Here is a 19,844-nt window from a genome sequence, read left to right as displayed (position 1 = left end):
CACCATGCTGTTCACCATGCTGTTCATCATGCTGTTCATCATGCTTCTTCATTATTATTTCCATTTTTTTGTGTTTGTACATGTAACATTTGAGTATATCTATTTTTAAATGTAGTTTTTTTTTTTTTTTTTTTTTTTTTTTTTTTTTTACAATTTGAATATTTTAAAAAGGATATAAACCATGCTTTATATATTTATGATGCAGAAAAAAAAAAAAAAAAAAAAAAAAAAAAAAATAAATAAATAAATAAAACTTATATAATTATTTGCGCCATCTCAAGTTAATTTAACTAACATGATAAACATTGTATGTTTTATGTAAAAGAGTAATTAATTTTTTTTTTTTAAAAATAACAAAATGAAAAAAGTATAAATATTATAATGAGCACAATAAATGAATTGTTAAGCTATTTTGGTGATGAAAATAAAGAACAAAATGAAATAAAAGAAAATGATGAAAAAGAAAAAAGAGAAAAAAATATAGTAAAGCGATATTTCCCTGGAAAGGTAAATTCTTAAACATGTGTATGTACAAACTTGGGTATGCCTTGTAGAATATTCAGAATATTTTACCATTTTTTTATTTTGTCATTCTTAGAAACCCCACTATGCTAAAGATTCGGAAGAAGAAGATGAAACTGATGATGAAGAAGACAATGAAAAAAACAATGAAGAAAAGAGAAATCATTTATTTACAAATAATTCAAAAAATAATAAAAACAAAGATCCTCAATATGTTGAAATTCCCACAGGGGTGCATGTACGCAATGACGAAACAAAAAGAAGATATGAAAGATTAAAAAGTAAAAAAAAACAGAAAAAAGTAGAAAAAAGTAGAAAAAAGTAGAAAAAAACAGAAAAGAGTAGAAAAAAACAGAAAAGAGTAAAAACTTTCCAACATATTTTCCTTTTTTTTTTCATTTCATAGATTTAAACGCTGGTGCCCAACAGAGGACTGAGCGAAGGACGCGCGAAGTTACAGTTCTCAGCCACGTTGGCGAAAAGGAAGAAGCCAAAGAAGAAGCAAAGGAAGAAGCAAAGGAAGAAGCCAAAGAAGAAGCAAAGATAGAGGAAGAAGAGGAAGATGAGGAAGAAGAAAACGAAGAAAACGAAGAAGATGAGGAGGAAGATGAAGAGGAAGAAGAGGATGATGAGGATGAGGAGGATGACAGCTACTTAGAAAGCGAAAGCGATAATAGTGATAATGTCGTAAAACATGAATTTGTTTGTAAAAAGGGTAGAAAAACGCTTTTAGAAAATTTGGAAAAAGAAAAAAAAGAAAAAAAAAAACTGGAAAATATAAATGCTGAAAAAGAATTAATAAATATAGAAAAAAAAAAAAACATTATAAAAGAGACACTAAATGCAGAAATTATGGAAGAAATGTTAAAAAATAAAAAAACAAATTTTTTATCATCTGAAGAAGATTTTGAAGATGATGAAAAAGATGAAGAATTAAATGAAAAAGAATATGAATTATGGAAAGTTCGACATTTTGAAAGATTAAAAAGAGATGAATTAGAAAAAAAAAAACATGAAATATTAAAAGACGAAATTAAAGAAAGAAGAAATATGACAGATAAAGAAATAATAGAACAAAACAAACATTTACCACATAAAGCTAATAATAATAAAAAAAAAAAAAAAATGTTATTTATGCAAAAATATTATCATAAAGGAGGATTTTATCAAGATCTATTTGAAGAAGGTAAAGAAGAAATATATAGAAGAGATTATAATGAACCTACATATGAAGATAGAATTGATAAAGAAAAGTTGCCAAAAGTTTTACAAGTAAGACGAGGAAATTTTGGAAAACAAGGGCAAACAAAATATACACATTTGCTAGATAATGATACTTCAAAAAAAGATTCTTTATGGAATAATCTACAGCTTAATTCGAAAAATAAGAAAAAGCAAGACTTGTTTGATCGCCCAACGTACAAAAAAAAATAATTTCCCCCCAATTTGCTCCAATTTTTTTTCCCATTTTTTCCCAATTTTTTCAATTTTTTTTCATTTTTTCCCATTTTTTCCCAATTTTTTTTCCCATTTTTTTGTTCCACTTTCGAACCTTATTATAGGTCCCAGTTTGACTGCCCACTAAAATTGTAGTGAACTCTTTGTATTTTTTTTAATTTTCACATATTCAACTTGACATGTTTTGTCATTTTTTTTTTATCTTTATCGCTACTATTGCGTATTATTTTAACTTTAAAAAATGTTTAAGAATTAAAAAATTAGAATTTTTTAAAAAAAAATTTAAACAAAATGAAAGAAGAAAATATACAAAACCCACATGCATAATTGCATATGTGTAATAAAAAAAATGTTTACGTCTGTTTTCGCTTTATATACGAAAACATGATCGAATAAAATGGAGATATATTCATTATATATATATACTTGTGTAAATGTGTCTGATACTTAATTTTGGTTTTTATTTGCTGGAAATGGGAAACAAAAATTGTCTATCTATATGCACAAACAAAAATTCCAAACAAGCCCTCTATTACTATAGGACTGTTTTAGAAAACAGTACGAATATTGAGAATGCGTCCCGTCTCGTAAAAAATTGAATATATAGAAGAATAGTGTTTATTAGGAAAAGCACAATTCTCAAAAAAATAAATAAAATTATCCAAAAAAAGATAAGACCACATAAATAAATCATTTGCAAAAGGCAAATGAAATATCTCTTCACAAAATTTTTCTTGAAAAAGTAAACTATTACTCATTCTGTTATAAAAAGCGTTAGAAAAATATAAAATAATTGTTGATACAATTCTACTTGGAGGGATAAGTTGATATGACCCTACTGCTGTTATATACATAGAATATGCATAAATTACATCATAAATATAATATAAAAATCCAAAATGTTCTAAAAATATATAATATATTTTAATTGCTGGATATTTTTTTGAACAAGTTTTTAAATTAATAAAATAAACATATGTTAAATCTGAATATGAACAATAGTTATTATAATTTGATGGTAAAAATTTTAGAATTTCCATTTGCTTATTTGATATTTCTATACATGTATAATTAACTTTATCACGTTTTAATTTATTAACAAAATAAAGGATATCATTTAAATACATACTACTACTATTTCCACTAAAAACTTGAGTTTTAATTAAAGCTAATAAAATAGAACAAATAATAACCAATAGTTTTATTTTTTTGTAATGATTTTCTTTAGTTATTTCATTTATTTTGTGAATATAACAATCAAATATAAAAACAGATAATAAAAATGTATCTGTTTTGTATCTTAATCCATGACATATTTCATATATATAAGATAAATTTTGATTGCGTCCAGTTACAAATGAATTCATTTTATAAATAAAAATTTTCGATTTTTCAATTAATAATTCTTCTATACTTGGGTTTGCTCCATTTTCTTTAAAATTTATTACATGTATATGATCTATAGGTCCTTTTTTATTTTTCATAAGTTTATATTTATTAAATAAATTATATACTTTATTGTCTACTAAATTTATAGATTCATTTTCATATATATATTCCATTAATTCATCTTTTTCATATAATTGAAAACATGTATTATATTTACTATCTATAATTTCTTTTAATTCTAATGTTCCTATTAAATAGTCATTTATCGAAAATGGTAAATATGTTAATATATTTTTTAATAAAGTAAATAAGTGACTATAACTAACTTGAGTTATTAAAGCTTTTACTGATTCATCTCCTATTCCTCTACTCAAATGATGATTTAAACTTTTGCTTATAATATCGATTTCTTCATAATCTAATCTATTTTCTCTTGAATTTTGCATATCATCTCTTATATCAACATTTCCTAAATTATTTGTATTAATTAAATTTGTCAATTTTCCTCCAGTTCGTATTTTTTCAGCACCACTAATATAACTACTATCACTTGGTGCACTTGCTCGATTACTCATTGTTCTTTTATTTGCATATTTATTTTTTATTGAAAATTTTAAATCGTTGTCTATAATATTATTCCCCTCATATTGTTCTTCAATTGGATTTTCGTTAGTCAGATTATATGAATTTCCAGCACTTTTGCATAAGTTTAGTTTGGCCATTTTACACTTTTACACTAAACAAAATGCATTAGTACATTCACATACGTATTTGTAACTTTACGCACACTCTTATAAAATGGTGATATTATTTTAATTCGTCTCTTTTAAATATGTGTGCAAATAATGTACAGAATTTTGTGCATACACAGTACATATAATTTATATATATATATACACTCAAAAGCCTTATAAAATACATGCACATACATGTATATTTTATAAATTTAAGCTTTTTCAAAGTGAATATTCGGTGTGTGAAAAAAATGAAAAAAATAAATGGAAAAATAAAAAAATTATGGCTAGTTTTTATAATATTTACATGACTATTCATACTTTTTAGCACGAATATTAAAAATAGGAGAGTAAACTACCTGAATGGTCATAAAAAAATGTGTATGAAAAATGTATAAACCATATATACATGTACAATATGGATAAGGGTAATATATTAGTATATACCCATGAATGTGTATATAAAAAAAGTTGACACAAGCTTGTTCAACTTTTAAGCTTGAATTTGTTAATAAATATCCAAAAAAAAGAGAAATGTAAAATAGTAAAACAGTAAAACAGTAAAATAGTAAAATAGTGAAACAGTAATTAATAAAATTGTAAAATAAATATAAGGCGTATATATACTTATTCGTTTCTACCCCTTATGTGTAAGGCTTATCCTCCTCTTTTATTTACAGATAAATACACTAGATCCATTTAACACATTTTATATGATAACATATTTGTGAGAATAGCATAAATGTATTAATGATTCAAAATATATAAACAATAAAAATAAGCTGGCTTAAAACGTAAAGAAATTATTTATATGTTTACAAATATTTGTGTGATACATAAGAATAAGGCAATAATAAAGCTATGATTGTAAAAAAAAAAAAAAAAAAAAAAAATCCTTAAACAAGTTGGTGCCAAATAAGTAACGAATAAAATAATCATAAATATTATGAAAAGATACCAAACAAATGTGAGAATTAATAAAGGATAAAATTTTAATAAGTATATTAATAAGCTAATATAAATTAATGTACTGATAAACAAATTAAATGAGTGAATAATTAATGAATGAAATAACAGATAAATAATATGTGAGCATAAGTATACTTTTAACGTGTGTAACATATATGTAATATAATGAAAAAAAAAATAAATAAAAATAAATATTTAAGCAATATGGTACGCATATATGTATACATATACATATATAATATACATGTAATATATTCTCTTTGGTAAAATTTTAGCTCCTGAATTTATTAAATAAATTAAGCTCTTAAAAATACAAAAATTTTATAATGCCATAAATATATATTTCCTTTTTAAGTGTCTAACAAGAAATATATTAAATCCAAACGAATTTAACATTTAACAAACAATTGGATTTATTAAATGCAAATAAATAAATAAAAATAAAAAAAAATAATAATAAGCTCTTGTTAAAAAATTCTGCATTAATAATAAAGTAAAAAAAGGGCTTAAAAAAAAACATAAATATAATGTATGCCTTGAAATATATAGGGTATATATGTGTGCATATGAAAATGAAAGTACGAAAGTAAGAAAATACAAAATTATTTTTGACTAATATTTTGTCTAGTTTAAGCAATAAAAAATACATAAAAATGTAATAGTAATAATAAATAAAAATTTCGAAATATATTTATTCTTAAAGTAATAGATCTTAGTCTCATGTATGCTTATAATGTATATATATATAATGCGTGTAATTTGCTACATGTTATTTCTGTATTCTCTTTTATTTTATGTGCCTTATTAATATATTATTAATTGTGGGTTATTTTATATATGTATCATTCTTATATTATAAAAAGTGTACTATGCATAAATAGATTAAAAATTTATTAAAATGGTAAATAATAGATAATAGGATATTTTTCGAAAAATTTTGAATTCAAATATTTATAAGATATTTTTAATACTTAATTTCTCTTGCATAATAACAAAAGGCTTGTTCTTATTTTTTATTCACAATTTTGCTTATATAAATAAATATGGAATTATCAAAGTAGCTAAAATGTTAATACATATCACATATGTCTATGATATACACACATACTAAAATATTCCTCAATTTCATGAGGTGAAAAAACCGATATATTTGAATGAAATTTTTATTATTAATATCCATAATTTATAAGTGCATATATATATGTGGGCTTATAAAATATATTATTTTTCAGCTTTTCAACCCTAGGTCATTTTACACAATTTTTTTAAATCAAAAATATAATAAGTGCAAATAAAAAAAAAAAAAAAAAAATATTGAATACTTAGAATATTTTGTACCTTTAAAAGAAAAGTATTTCTTAATGAATTTGTTTCCTTTTTCATTCTTGTGAATAACACAATTTTTTAAATGTAAAAAAAAAAAAAAAAAAAAAAAAAAATATATATTATATAGTCATGTATATACCGACATATATTATAAAGGGTAATAAAATATGTTATGTCTTTTGTGAATAGGGTTTACTTTAAATATACATTTTTTTTTATTTTTTTTTTATTTTTATAAATTTAATGGATATATACATTATATGTTAAGAATTCAAAAGGATGAGAAAAATATAAATAACCCATTATTGTGTAAAAATGTTATATAAAAATCCATTTTTTTTGTAAAAAATTTTATATATTTTTATTTAAAATGTAAAAAAAAAAAAAAAAAAAAAAATTACCAATAAAAATTTATATGACCTTACATTGGTGTAACTCATAACAAAGAATAGGTTAACCCTTCTCAATAATGATATATGAAAATTTAAGAAAAAAAAAAAAAAAATTTAGGAATAAAAAAATATAAAAATAGTATATAATAAGCATATATAACTATTTATTAGTTTCCCTTAAATTTGTATATTATTATATTTATTCATTTATTTTGCTTTCCTTTGGTTATTTGTTATTTTAATTATCAATAATTACATAAAATTTTCAGAATAGCTAAACATATAAATATTTATATGCATTTATATTTTTAATTATGTGTATGGTTTTCTAATTTTATTGACTATAAATTATGGCGACATTCTTTATTATTTAAAAGATAATAAATTTGTAAAAATGTTTCAAAAATAACGAAAAGCAGTATGTACCCAACTTATTATGCTATCAAAAAATGTCATGTTGGCTATGTTATACATTCGCATATGTAGAAAAAAAACAATTTTTTAGTCTCTTTTAATAAATTATAATTTTCCATTGCAGTATATAAATACTGGCTAAAATTCAACATCATGTTATTTGCTATTATAGAATAATTCGAGATAAGCCTCTTTTGTATCACAATTTTACCACAATTTTGCCACAATTTTGCCACAATTTTACCACAATTTTACCACAATTTTACCACAATTTTATCACCATTTATTTTATTTTTTTTTATTTTATTTTTTTTATTTTTTTTATTTTTTTTTCATTGTCACAAATAAGTATGCATACGTGGCCAAAGTGGGGAGTGTCCAAATGTTGTGATTACAAGTTTTATTTTACAAAAATCGATAAAATAAATAATTGTTTTTTTTTGTATTTCATATATGAACAATGCATTTTATTAGTTGCAACTGTTTTAGTTTTATTAGCAATATTGCAAGCATAGAAATGTATTACTTATTATATATAAACATGAATATATTAAAAATTTTCTAACATTTTCTAACATTTTCGTTTTAAACTTAAACGCAGAATAATTAAAATGAAGAACTTTTTAGTACGAATCGCTTCAGAGAGAAATGAAGAGATATGTAATAAGATTACAAAAATATTTAGTGACAATTTTTTAGAACCTAATGATAATTTAGATAATAAAAAGGATAAATATATATTAACAGACAATTATGTAGAAAGATATATAATTCCATATTTATATAAACAAAATAGTCACAATAATTTATATTCAGTAAATTGTGAATTAGATATACCAACAGAAAGTTTGTCGCCAAATAAAATAAATATACATTTATATGGATGTCAAATATATTTTGAAAATATAGAAAATACTTCATATAACCAAATTAAAAATGAAGATAATATTTTTCCAATAAAAACATATAAAATAAAGAATAAAAATGTTTTATTGATACATGGTTTTTTTAATTATAGAGATAATGTACAAAATGGTAAATGTGAAACAAATAAAAATAAGAATAATTGTGTAAAAGATTTATATAATTATATTAAAAATAATGGAAATATAAAAACTAATCTTAAAGATTGCTTAAAAAATATTGAAGGAAATTTTGTTATAATTTATATTGAATATGAAAAAGATAAACAAATAAATATATATTTTTTTAATGATCAATTTGGTATGAAATCATTTATTTATTTTTATGAACAAAATAGTATAATATTAACAAATATGTATAACCCTTTTATTCATTATAAATTTAATTATATCAATGTAAAAAAAAATGAATATATATTTAATGATGAGTCTATAAATAAATATGAAAATTTATTTGAAAGTAGTAATAATCTAATATATGATAAAGACAAATATATAAATTCTGATCATATAAATTATAAAAATAATATTTCGATAAATAACAAAATAGGGATTAATATACCCCCATATAATATATATAAAATAATTTTTAATAAAAATTGTGAAATTTTATTTGAAAAAATAAAAAAAGATAATTGTATATATACTGAAGATTATCAATGGGAAAATAAAGAAATATCATTAAAAGATAGTTTTGAAATTATAATAAATTTTTTAAAAAAAAATATATTTCTTTTTTCTGACATAAATTATGAACTAGATATAGATCAATTAAATATTATCATTAAAACGTTGTGTAACCAAATAAAAGACAATCCAAAAGATAAAGAAAATTTTCAAAATATATTATCAGAAATAAAATTAAATAACATTTTTATTAACTTATATTTAAAATTATTAAATTATGTTATTAAAAAAAAAATACAAAATTTTTTTAACTCGAATAATTCTCAAAAAAGACAAAATGAAATAAACTTTTGTACATATCAAAATAATACACAATCTTCTTTTACAACCAAATCAATTACAATTTTATTTTCGGGAAGTGTTGATTCTATGTTATTATCTATAATTACTATACACAATTTTTTTAGTATATATGAAAATGGGTATATAGAACTAATTAATGTATGTTTTGATGAAAATGCTATAGATAGATATACATGTTTAGTTTCTTATGAACAAATAAATAAAATGTTTCCAAAATATGATATTAGATTATTATTAATAGATGTAAAACCTCAAGATCTTATTAAATATGAAAAAATTATTTATTTTGTTATGTCTCCGAATAGTTCTATAATGGATTATAATATATCATCTGCATTATTTTTTGCAAATTTTAAAAAAGGGTATATTTTATCTCCTACTTTTTTTAGTACACCTGATTGGAAATGTATAAAAAAAAAAGTTTTGCCTTTTATTAACATAAATATGCAAAAAAACGAATTACCAAAATTAAAAACACAAAAAGAAAATCAATCAAAAAATAAATGTTCTGTTTGCGAATTTAAAATGAATCCTAATTGTGTCCATAAAGCATGTTCATTATGTTGTAGAAAATTAAGATATATATATTATAATAGGTTTTTTTTAAAAAAAAATAAAAATGATGAAGAAATTACCAAAACTGAGATTGCACAATCTGCTTGCCCTTCTACAACCGTCAAAAAGGAGGGAAAAGAAGAGGAGAAAGCGGAGGAGAAAGCGGAGGAAAAAGGAAAAGAAGAGGAAAAGCATAGCGGGCTGTATCAAGTTCACGTGGATTCTGAAACGGGAAAAGATGTTATTTATTTGTTTGTCAAAAAAAAAAAAGTGTTAATAAATTTTGACATATATTATAACTGCATTGCGCATAAAGAAAGGCTATATAATTATCAAGAGATAGATAATCTGTTTACTAATTTTAATAAAGAGTTGAGCAAATTTAACAGATCGAAGGAAAATTGTGAGAATGGTCAGGAGAATGGTCAGGAAAATGGTCAGAATGGTCAGAATGGTCAGGAAAATCGCTCGCATAACAATTTCGTAGACAATTTTGTGAACAATTTTATACAGATCGAAAAGGCAAATTTAAATTCGAACGGTACAAATAGTGAAGAGCAAATAAGGAACTTGCTGTGTAAAAAAAAAAAAACAGAAAAAAAAAATAAAAATTTTTTCCTAAATAGCGATATAAAAGAGGAAGAAGAAAGTTTGAACCACTTGAGCAAAGAGTTGTATAGAAGATGTAATGGGGTGGGTTTATCAAAAAGCGAAGAAGAAAAAGAAAGAAGATGTTATTGCAAAGATAGAATGATTATAATTGGAAGTGGAGCCGATGAATTATATGGTGGGTACTATAGACAAAATAATAAAATTCAAGAAAATGGAAATTTAAAAAAGAATAATTATAAATTAAAAGAAATGATAAAGGATATAAAAAGATTATGGATTAGAAATTTATATAGAGACGATAGAATAATTACATATGCAAATAAATGTGAACAATATGTTTTTTATCCATATTTAGATATAAATTTAATAAATTTTTTATTTTCTATTCCATTTCAAATTGTTGAAAAACCAATAAATATTATAAACTTGTGCGAAAATGAAAATGAAGATGAAAATAACAATTTAATTTGTTCTCAAATTAATGAACATATTACAAATAGTGATAAAAATAATGTTGAAATAAAATTTAATTATTTAATAAACAATTTAGATGAACATTATAAATTATATACATCTATAAATGATTATAAAATTTGTAAGTGGATCTTAAGAATGTCTCTATATTTTTTAAAATTAAAAAATGTTATGTTTTTTAAAAAAAAAGCTATTCAATTTGGGTCAAAAGCAAAACACATTTCAAAATATATGGAAGATTTTATTTCATCATGCACTTATGAAAATAAAGAAGAAAAAAAAGAGGAAAAAAAAGAGGAAAAAAAAGAGGAAAAAAAAGAGGAAAAAAAAGAGGAAAAAAAAAAAGAAAAAAAAAAAGGAGATGATCAATATACATTAAGTTGTATTCAAAATGTGTCAGTACAAAGTTAAACTAATAAAGGTGCAAACAAATTTGATAAATATTTTTTACATTTTTATTTTTTTAAATTTTTACATTTTTATTTTTTTAACTCGATGAGATGACTCTACATTCTTTGAATTGGCAAATGAATTTTTGTTGAGTTGTGAAATTGAAGTAGTCTTGAAAATACAAATAACAAAATGATGAAAAAGGAATATAAAGAGATTCCTAAAATTAAGATGTCGAAATTAGATTTTGAAGCTGTTCCGAAACTTGTTGATATTTTGAATATGTTATAATAAAAAATATAATAAATTCTTTATAATTCGTTTCTTTATTTTTTTCATTTTCTATTTCGTAGAATTTTTTAATATTATTGTTATTCCACATTAAGTAGTATAATTTATGTTTAAAAAAATGTTCTTCTTCAAAATTGTAAAAAATTATTTGATCAGGATTATTTATATTTTTATAAGCTTTAGTATAAAATAAAATATAATCATAAAAATAAAATTGTTTTTCATTTTTATCCATATCTTCAATATTTTGAGACCATATAATATCTTCATCTATATTTTTATGGATTAATGGAATTACATGTATAGGACAATTTATTATTCTATTGCTAATTAATAAACCAATATTTAAATTTTTTTTTTCGAATAACGTTTTAATTTGTTTACGATCTTCTTCAAATTCGATATTTTTATTAATCTTTTCAATTTTATTTATAAACATATCTTTTAAACTTATTAATTCGTTATATTGGTTTAAATTTATGATAGTTGCAAAGCTGATTAAGTTGTTTTCGTCCCCATTTTTGTTTCCGTTTCCGTTTCCGTTTCCGTTTGAGATGCAAACAACCTTTCCAATGTTTTGTTGTTCACATATTATATGTATCAGCTTTTCAAAGCATTTTAGATTATTATATAGTTCTGAATTTTTTAACAATATTCTTATGTTATCTTTATATATATCGTCTGGATCCAATAGGTCAAAATTAACAATCAATTCGTCGTTTTTATCACTATCACTTTTGTCAGAATATATTTCATTTTTTTTCTCCAATTTTTTTTTTTTTTTTTCCAATTTTTTTTTTTTTTCCAATTTTTTTTGTTTTTCCAACTTTTTTTGTTTTTCCAACTTTTTTTGTTTTTCCAACTTTTTTTGTTTTTCCAACTTTTTTTGTTTTTCCAACTTTTTTTTTTTTTTTTTTTTCAACTTGTTTATCACAGGATTGCATACTTTTTTGTTCTCATCCTTCCCCTTTGCTTTTTCAACATTGCCCTCCATTATATTTTATATTTAACTTGACAAACCATGTAAAGGAAATAGAAAAGAAAAAGGAAAGAAATAAAAAAAAAACAAATAAAAAAAAACAAATATAAATCTTTTCCTTAGTATCTTTTAGCTCTCAAATTTTAGAACTATAATTTATGTCTCCAAATATTTTGTACTATTTTACAAAAACAGAAGAATGCAAAATGACTACTTTCGTGGTATGCTCAAATTGTTTTAAAATTTTGCTCTCTACTTTTTTGCAAAATTGTAAAAATGTAAATATGTAAATATGTAAAACCGTTTTAATAAATATCAAAAAATATTACTTTGCTACTTCTGCAATTTTTATTATTTTTCTCACTTGCCGTATAATATTCAATGTACATATATTTTTTTTTTTTTTTTTTTTTTTTTTTTTTTAATTTGTATTTATAAGGCACAGGCAACATTTTAAAGTATCACAAGGGATAATTTGTCACATTTTGCCACATTTTTTCCACATTTTTTTTTCACAATTTTTCTTTTTTTCCCTTTTTTTTGATGGATACAAACGGCTTGTTTATATATTTGGAAAAAAAACACAAATTGTGAATGTTAGCAAAAAAAAGAAATGAATAAGCTATTTATATTTTTGGAAAGAAATGGAATATGACGAATTAAACGATTTGATAAACAAATTTAAGGACAATCCACAAGTGTTAAAAGAGTTTGAAAATATTTATATACAAAATAATTGTAATTTTTACAGTAAAATCAAAATTGAAGATATTGAGCAGGGATATGCTCAAAATGGGGAAGGAAAAGTTCGAAATGAGGAAGGAAAAATTCAAAATGGGGAAGGAAAAATTCAAAATGGGGAAGGAAAAATTCAAAATGGGGAAGGAAAAATTCAAAATGAGGAAGGAAAAATTCAAAATGAGGAAGGAAAAATTCAAAATGAGGAAGGAAAAATTCAAAATGATGAAAGAAACGAGTTTGAACGAATCACAAATAAAAACTTTTATATATATACAGAACAAATGGTAAAGAAGCTGATTAAAGAAAATGATGAAATAAACAAAACTTATGAGGAAATAGAAAAATGTAATAATACATATGATGATGTAAATATAATATTAAATAAATATAAAAATAATATAAAAGACATTTCAGATAATATTAAAAATATAGAAAATTTGACAAATAATATGGATGATAAAATTAAAAATAGAAAAAAAATTGTTGAATTATTGAATGTATATATTAAAACTGTTTTAATAACCCCACAATTAACTAATGATATAATTAATAACGAAATAAATGATATGTTTATTAAAAATATATATATTCTAAATAAAAAAATAGAAAATTGTAGACATTGTTTATTTGATTCATATCCTAGTATTAGTACATCTTATAATGAATTGGAAAAGCTTAAACATAAAGCTATTAATAAAATATATAATTTTTTTATTTCAAAATTAAATGATATATCAAATAAAAAAAATAATATATATCTTATTCAACAACATATAATTAAATATCATATACTTAATACATTTTTATATAATAATAATAAAAATGCATATACATATATAATTAAGAAATATATTACTATTTTAAATAAAACTTATTATAACTTATTCCAAACTTATATTTCCAATTTTATCGATAAACAAATCAAATTTAATGATGATATAACAATTGGAAAATCTTCACCATCATATTTACAAGACAAACAAAATAATAATTTAGGAAATACAAACAAATCTTCTACTAACTACCACCCCCCCCCTCAACCATCCTCTACCTTCGCAGACGCAACCCAAATCGGAAATTCCCAGAACAGGTCGGAAAATCGTCCCAAAAATCACGACACAAATCGTGCACCAAATAACGACAAAAATTGTGCACCAAATAACGACCCAGATAACGACCCCAATAATGCTGCCGGGATATTCGTTTCCAGTCTTACGGGAATTGGGGAAGTAGGGAGTTCAGGCATCGCTCTTGCAAAAAATAAAATGATGGATATGTTTGGATTCAGTTTTAAAAATAAGAATATAACTGATAAAAGAGAAAATATATTTTTATTAAATAATAGAGATAATATATTAAATGATATAAAAAATGTATTTTTAAACGATGATAAAGAAAAAGAAGGTAATGAAAATAATTCAGTACCAACTATTTCTATATCTAATAATACAATATATTATTTTGAGCATATTTATAAATTAATAAATAAATTATTTATAGATACTGGAACGAGTGAATATTTATTTATTTCAAAATTTTTTAAAAATTATGAAAATATTGATTTTTTATTTTTGGAAATATATTCTAAAACTATATCAGTATGTTTTAATTATTTTATTAATTTTATAAATACAACATTTGATTTTATTTCTCTTTTTATTATTTATATAATTAATATATATAATGCTTATATAATTAAAAATAGACAAATTTTATTATTATATGAGGTTGTAGAAAAAATTCAAAATATTGTTTGGAATAAAATACATTACATTATCAATGAAAATTATAAGTCTATTACAATTTTTGTTAATCATGATAATTTATCATTTTATAAATTAGATAAAGATCAAATTCAAGATAAAAAAACAGTATATAACACAATTTATCGAACTCAAATTGTTGCACCTTATATTCTTACTGATAAAAATAGCATTCCCATAAATTATACTGAAGATAAGTTTGTACAAATATATGATGATAAAAAAAATAAAGATCTTAAAAATGAATTAGATGATATAAAAACAGGAAATAATATCAATAAAATGAACCAAATTTATATCACTCCACAATCTAATACTGAACTAAAAAACAATTACATATATAATAATGAAAAAATCAAAAATACAACACAACAAAAAGCAACAAACCTCCTTAGTTCTTCATTTCCAATTCATATTAAATATGATGTACATTCTATTACAAAAGCATTTTCTGATTTTTATTCATCTTTAATTATTTTAAATAAGCTTGCATATGACTATGAATTCATGTTTCGAAAGAAGTGTTCAGAAGGGAAGCACACAAATGAAAATGAAGCGGAAAACGGGGCGGAAAATGAAGGGGAAAACGGGGTGGAAAATGAAGGGGAAAACGGGGCAGAAAATGAAGGGGAAAACGGGGCGGAAAGACATATTGAATATGTAGAAGAAGAAATACATAATGAACTAATAAATAAATATAGGCATTTAAATAATTTTATTTCAAATTTTGAAAATATGATCATAAATGTTTTATTAAATTTATCAAATAATTTCCAAAATATAAATGATAAATTATTATTTCTAATAAACAATTATTATCACATTATAACCATTTTAAAAAATAACAAAATAAATGAAGACAAAATAAATCCTTTTGAAAAAGTTATTGAAAAAAATATATCCTATTTTATTGATTTACAATTAAATAAATATATTAAAGATATAATTTTGTTTGTTTCTAAACATGAACATATTTTAGAAAATATTGAAAAAAAATATATAAATGATATAACCAATAATAACATAAATAATGTTAATATATTATCACAAATAGATATAAAATTAATGGAAACTACTGCTTTATTTTTTACTAATAAATGGAAAGAATTGCTTAAAAATGTAGAGGACGAAATTTTAAAATCATTTTCAAATCGTGTTAATTCTATAAATATATTAAAAACCCTTAATACAAAAATACTTTTATATTTTACACGATATCAACAGCTAATTAAACAAATTTTCAAAAATTCAGAAACCCCATTATCTCTCCAAAATTTGCCATCTATAGATATAATTCTTACACAAATAAAAAAAAATTCAAAAAATTTAGATAACGAAGGAGAATATTTCTAACCACAATAAAGGCACACAGTTTTAAGACCAAACTTAATTGATAGTCAATCTCCACATTCATACGGCATATACATATATAGCTATATTTTGCATAATAAAATATATTTTTTTTTCGAATTTTATAAAACCCTGTCTCGGTTTCTCAATCCACACTAATATAACAACCGATGTTATTTATTTTTTTGTTTTATTTTTAGTACATTTTTCTACACTTGTATATTTGTGTAGTTTCAAAACAAATCAAAATTATTCTCCAAACAATTATTTTTTATTTTTTTTTATTTTTTTTTATTCTTTTTATTTACATCCTTGTGACATGGTTTTCCCTTTTTAACAATAAATTAATTTAAATTAAATTATAATTAATGAAATGTTAAAACTGATGAAAAATTTAATAGAAAAATGACGCGCACACAAAAAAAAGGGAAAAAAAAAAATTAAAATGTCATGAAAAAATACAAATTATAAAATATAAAATTATCGATAGAAATATGTGTATAAGCCCAAACAAATATCTACACACATATAAATATGTGCAATATCAACTGTAAGGGACAATATTAATATATAAATATATATATATATAAACACACATAACAATAAATTATCTCTATATCAAACAATTATGATTGTTTCATTTCTTCAATCTATACAGTTGCATATACTTTGTATATGTAAACAAGAATAACATTTTATTTTACATTTTTTTTCCATCGCTTCTTTTTCTTATCGTTAATAGCTAATCCTCCTATATTTTATATTGCAACATTTTTTGTGAACATAAATACATTTTTTTTCATATATAAATAACTTTTACTTTTTCCCATTTTTTTTAAACATTTTCTAAATATTGTTACATAAAAAAAAAAAAAAAAAAACATGTATGCTTGTGCATATTGAAAATTTTTTGTCCCTACTTTTAATATAATAAAATTTCATATTTATTTGCACACACACATACATATGTATATGTATATATGTATATGTATATATATGGTGCTATACTATGTGAAACAAACTAATAGTTTAGTAATGATTGAAAATGTGAGCACTCCTTCTTTTAGACAATTTTAAAATTATTTGCAAGTTGTTGCATTTTCAGTTGATGCTTCAATGTCAAGTTCTCCATTTGCAGTTACAACAGCGGGACCATAATATGCCATGGCATTTCTAGATTTGTAATATTCATTTCTCATAGCACTTTGTGTTAATTTTACATCATATCTATGACTTATAGGTTCAAATAAAATTCCCCATATTGAACTAGCAACAAGGCTTACACCCAAAAATACACAATAAAACCAATCTAATGATTCAAAAATTGGAGAATTGTATAATGTTAAAGCTAATACCTCAACAAAAGAAGTTGCTATAAAACACATTCCACATAACCATCCCCAAGCTTCTCCTGCTCCTTCAGAATGATATACTTCTAAAAAGAAACATCCAGATCCATATAAAAATAAACAAAATGCATCTATCAATCTTGAACTGAAATATAAAATCCATGAAGAACCGGCACCAATCTTTTCTTCCATCCATGGATCATCAAAATAATATGAAGATGCCATTAAACATATTAAAGACAAACTCCATGATACAGTTCCTGTGAATATAAAATAATTACATCGTCATGTTAATATTCAATTAAGTATATGTGCAATCGAATCGCGAGCAATCAATACTCTATCAAATAAATGACACCTATTTGTATCCACATTCCATTTTCAGTCAAATCGAATCACGAGCAAGCATAGTGACATGAGCAAGCATAGTGACATGAACAAACGTGGTGACATGAGCAAACATAACTAATTAAGTGAATACATTTTTTAATGTGTGCATACCCATAGATGTTGCTTGTAATAAAAATTTAGTTCCTGCTCTGTAACCTCTTGATTGTTTAATACTGCAAAAAAAAAAAAAAAAAAAAAAAAACAATATTGATATAGAAATATACCAAATAAATAGTATGTAATAACACATTTAAATAATTATTCATACCTGCTATCATCTTCGGTCAATTGTAAGAAGGACATAATTAGAAGAGTTCCTAATAAGAACCCTCCAATGCTCAAAAACACTAAAGGCATTGGTGCATTTCCAACAGTTCCTGGTAGTGCTCTTAAAAAATTTAAAATACCTAATGGGTTTTTTCCTATAAGTGTTATGGAACAAACTAACAAAGTATACGAAATAAATTGGATTAAAAACCCAACACGTAAATTAAAATTCATAAAAAAGTCCCAAAATGGCTCAAATTGTGGCCCTCGGCCTTCGGGGGCTTCACCAGGACGAACAACATAAGTAAAAAACATTTTTCACAAAAATCAATAATTTAAAACTAGTCAAAAAAAAATTATATTTTTTTTTTATTTTTTAAAATTATGATATGTATAACTAAGAAAATATATACTAATAAAATAAAAAAATCGTAATATAATATATATATATTTATTTATTTAATAGGTAGACAAAAAAATGATAAATTAAAACATTGAATTTATTTTATTTAGGACATATTTAAATACACACACATGGGTATATATATATATATATATAAAATATTATCTGAATATAATATTTCGTTTTCTCAAATATACACAAACATAACATGTGTTATATTTCACTAATTATTATTTTTTTTTTTTTAGTTTGATTAAAATTTTACAAAATTGTATATGTGTGTATTATAATACTATTATTGTATGTATACCTAAATATATAATAAAGTTATATATTACGCAAATTAATTTATTAACTGTTTTTTTTTACTGATATTTTAAAACAGAAGAATATTAAATTGGAAATTGAAACATTGTTGTATATCTATATGGGAAATTACATGTACACACCATATTGCTAATTAGTGAATTTTTATTTTTTTTTATTTCATGTGCATATTTTTATTTTATTTTTTTTTTTATATGCATATATATATATGTACATATTTTTCTAGAATATAAAAAAAATATTAAAAAGTAATAAAAAATAATAAAAAATAATAAAAAAAAACAAAAATTATGAACAAAATAGAAAATAATAATGTTTGGACATAATTTATATGAACAAAATTAATTACCTTAATTGGAAATACTTATACATGTATTTACATACATTTAACCGCATAATATCTCATTATTTTTCACACGTCCATATAAAACGCAAAAAGGAAACTTAAGTACGTTTTTAGTATTATATTATACAATTTTCCCTTTTTTCATAAACATATATAATCGCACCAATAATGCATATCCTCTACAGCGGATGAAAATAAAATAAAGTAATAGCATTATCCTATAAAAAAAAATATATGTATGTATATATATACAATAGGTGAATATTAAAATGTTTTATGGCTATAGAAAAATATGTTAAAAAAGTTGAATTATAAAAATGTAGAATTTTTTTATATACATATATATTTGAACAAATCATATTTGATTTTTTAAGAAAATTATTCCTAAAATTTAAAAATATTAATTCCATAGAAAAAATTTCCGAGGACTTTGTGTGTGCAATTGTTATTTTGAAATCGAAAGTTCATTTTATGTATATAAAAGTCTAAT

At 22.1% G+C, this 19,844-nt stretch overlaps 6 protein-coding genes across 6 annotated transcripts; 3 read left to right on the top strand and 3 right to left on the bottom strand.

Moving 5' to 3' along the window:
* Positions 1 to 381: 381 nt before the first annotated feature.
* PY17X_1344100 (micro-fibrillar-associated protein, putative) lies at positions 382 to 1,956 on the top strand (the record flags this gene model as incomplete). Its single annotated transcript, XM_022957206.1, has 3 exons — positions 382 to 507; positions 599 to 803; positions 929 to 1,956. 3 exons carry the CDS (start codon positions 382 to 384, stop codon positions 1,954 to 1,956), a joined length of 1,359 nt encoding a protein of 452 aa, XP_022813662.1.
* Positions 1,957 to 2,528: 572 nt separating this feature from the next.
* PY17X_1344000 (conserved Plasmodium protein, unknown function) lies at positions 2,529 to 4,091 on the bottom strand (the record flags this gene model as incomplete). The annotated part of the gene is made up of 1 exon (XM_724336.1): positions 2,529 to 4,091. One exon carries the CDS (start codon positions 4,089 to 4,091, stop codon positions 2,529 to 2,531), a length of 1,563 nt encoding a protein of 520 aa, XP_729429.1.
* A 3,724-nt stretch (positions 4,092 to 7,815) lies between these two features.
* Positions 7,816 to 11,169, top strand: PY17X_1343900 (conserved Plasmodium protein, unknown function; the record flags this gene model as incomplete). The annotated part of the gene is made up of 1 exon (XM_022957205.1): positions 7,816 to 11,169. One exon carries the CDS (start codon positions 7,816 to 7,818, stop codon positions 11,167 to 11,169), a length of 3,354 nt encoding a protein of 1,117 aa, XP_022813661.1.
* Positions 11,170 to 11,374: 205 nt separating this feature from the next.
* Positions 11,375 to 12,433, bottom strand: PY17X_1343800 (protein BCP1, putative; the record flags this gene model as incomplete). Its single annotated transcript, XM_722229.2, has 1 exon — positions 11,375 to 12,433. The coding sequence occupies one exon, from the start codon at positions 12,431 to 12,433 to the stop codon at positions 11,375 to 11,377; it is 1,059 nt and encodes a 352-aa protein (XP_727322.2).
* Positions 12,434 to 13,062: 629 nt separating this feature from the next.
* Positions 13,063 to 16,275, top strand: PY17X_1343700 (vacuolar protein sorting-associated protein 52, putative; the record flags this gene model as incomplete). The annotated part of the gene is made up of 1 exon (XM_022957204.1): positions 13,063 to 16,275. The coding sequence occupies one exon, from the start codon at positions 13,063 to 13,065 to the stop codon at positions 16,273 to 16,275; it is 3,213 nt and encodes a 1,070-aa protein (XP_022813660.1).
* A 1,076-nt stretch (positions 16,276 to 17,351) lies between these two features.
* On the bottom strand, positions 17,352 to 18,593 carry PY17X_1343600 (glideosome associated protein with multiple membrane spans 1, putative; the record flags this gene model as incomplete). Its single annotated transcript, XM_720004.1, has 3 exons — positions 17,352 to 17,881; positions 18,123 to 18,184; positions 18,280 to 18,593. 3 exons carry the CDS (start codon positions 18,591 to 18,593, stop codon positions 17,352 to 17,354), a joined length of 906 nt encoding a protein of 301 aa, XP_725097.1.
* Between the last annotated feature and the right edge of the window lie 1,251 nt (positions 18,594 to 19,844).

The sequence above is a fragment of the Plasmodium yoelii genome (genome assembly GCF_900002385.2).
Source record: "Plasmodium yoelii strain 17X genome assembly, chromosome: 13".
NCBI classification, from domain to species: domain Eukaryota; phylum Apicomplexa; class Aconoidasida; order Haemosporida; family Plasmodiidae; genus Plasmodium; species Plasmodium yoelii.
This window is presented reverse-complemented; position numbering and strand designations above follow the sequence as displayed.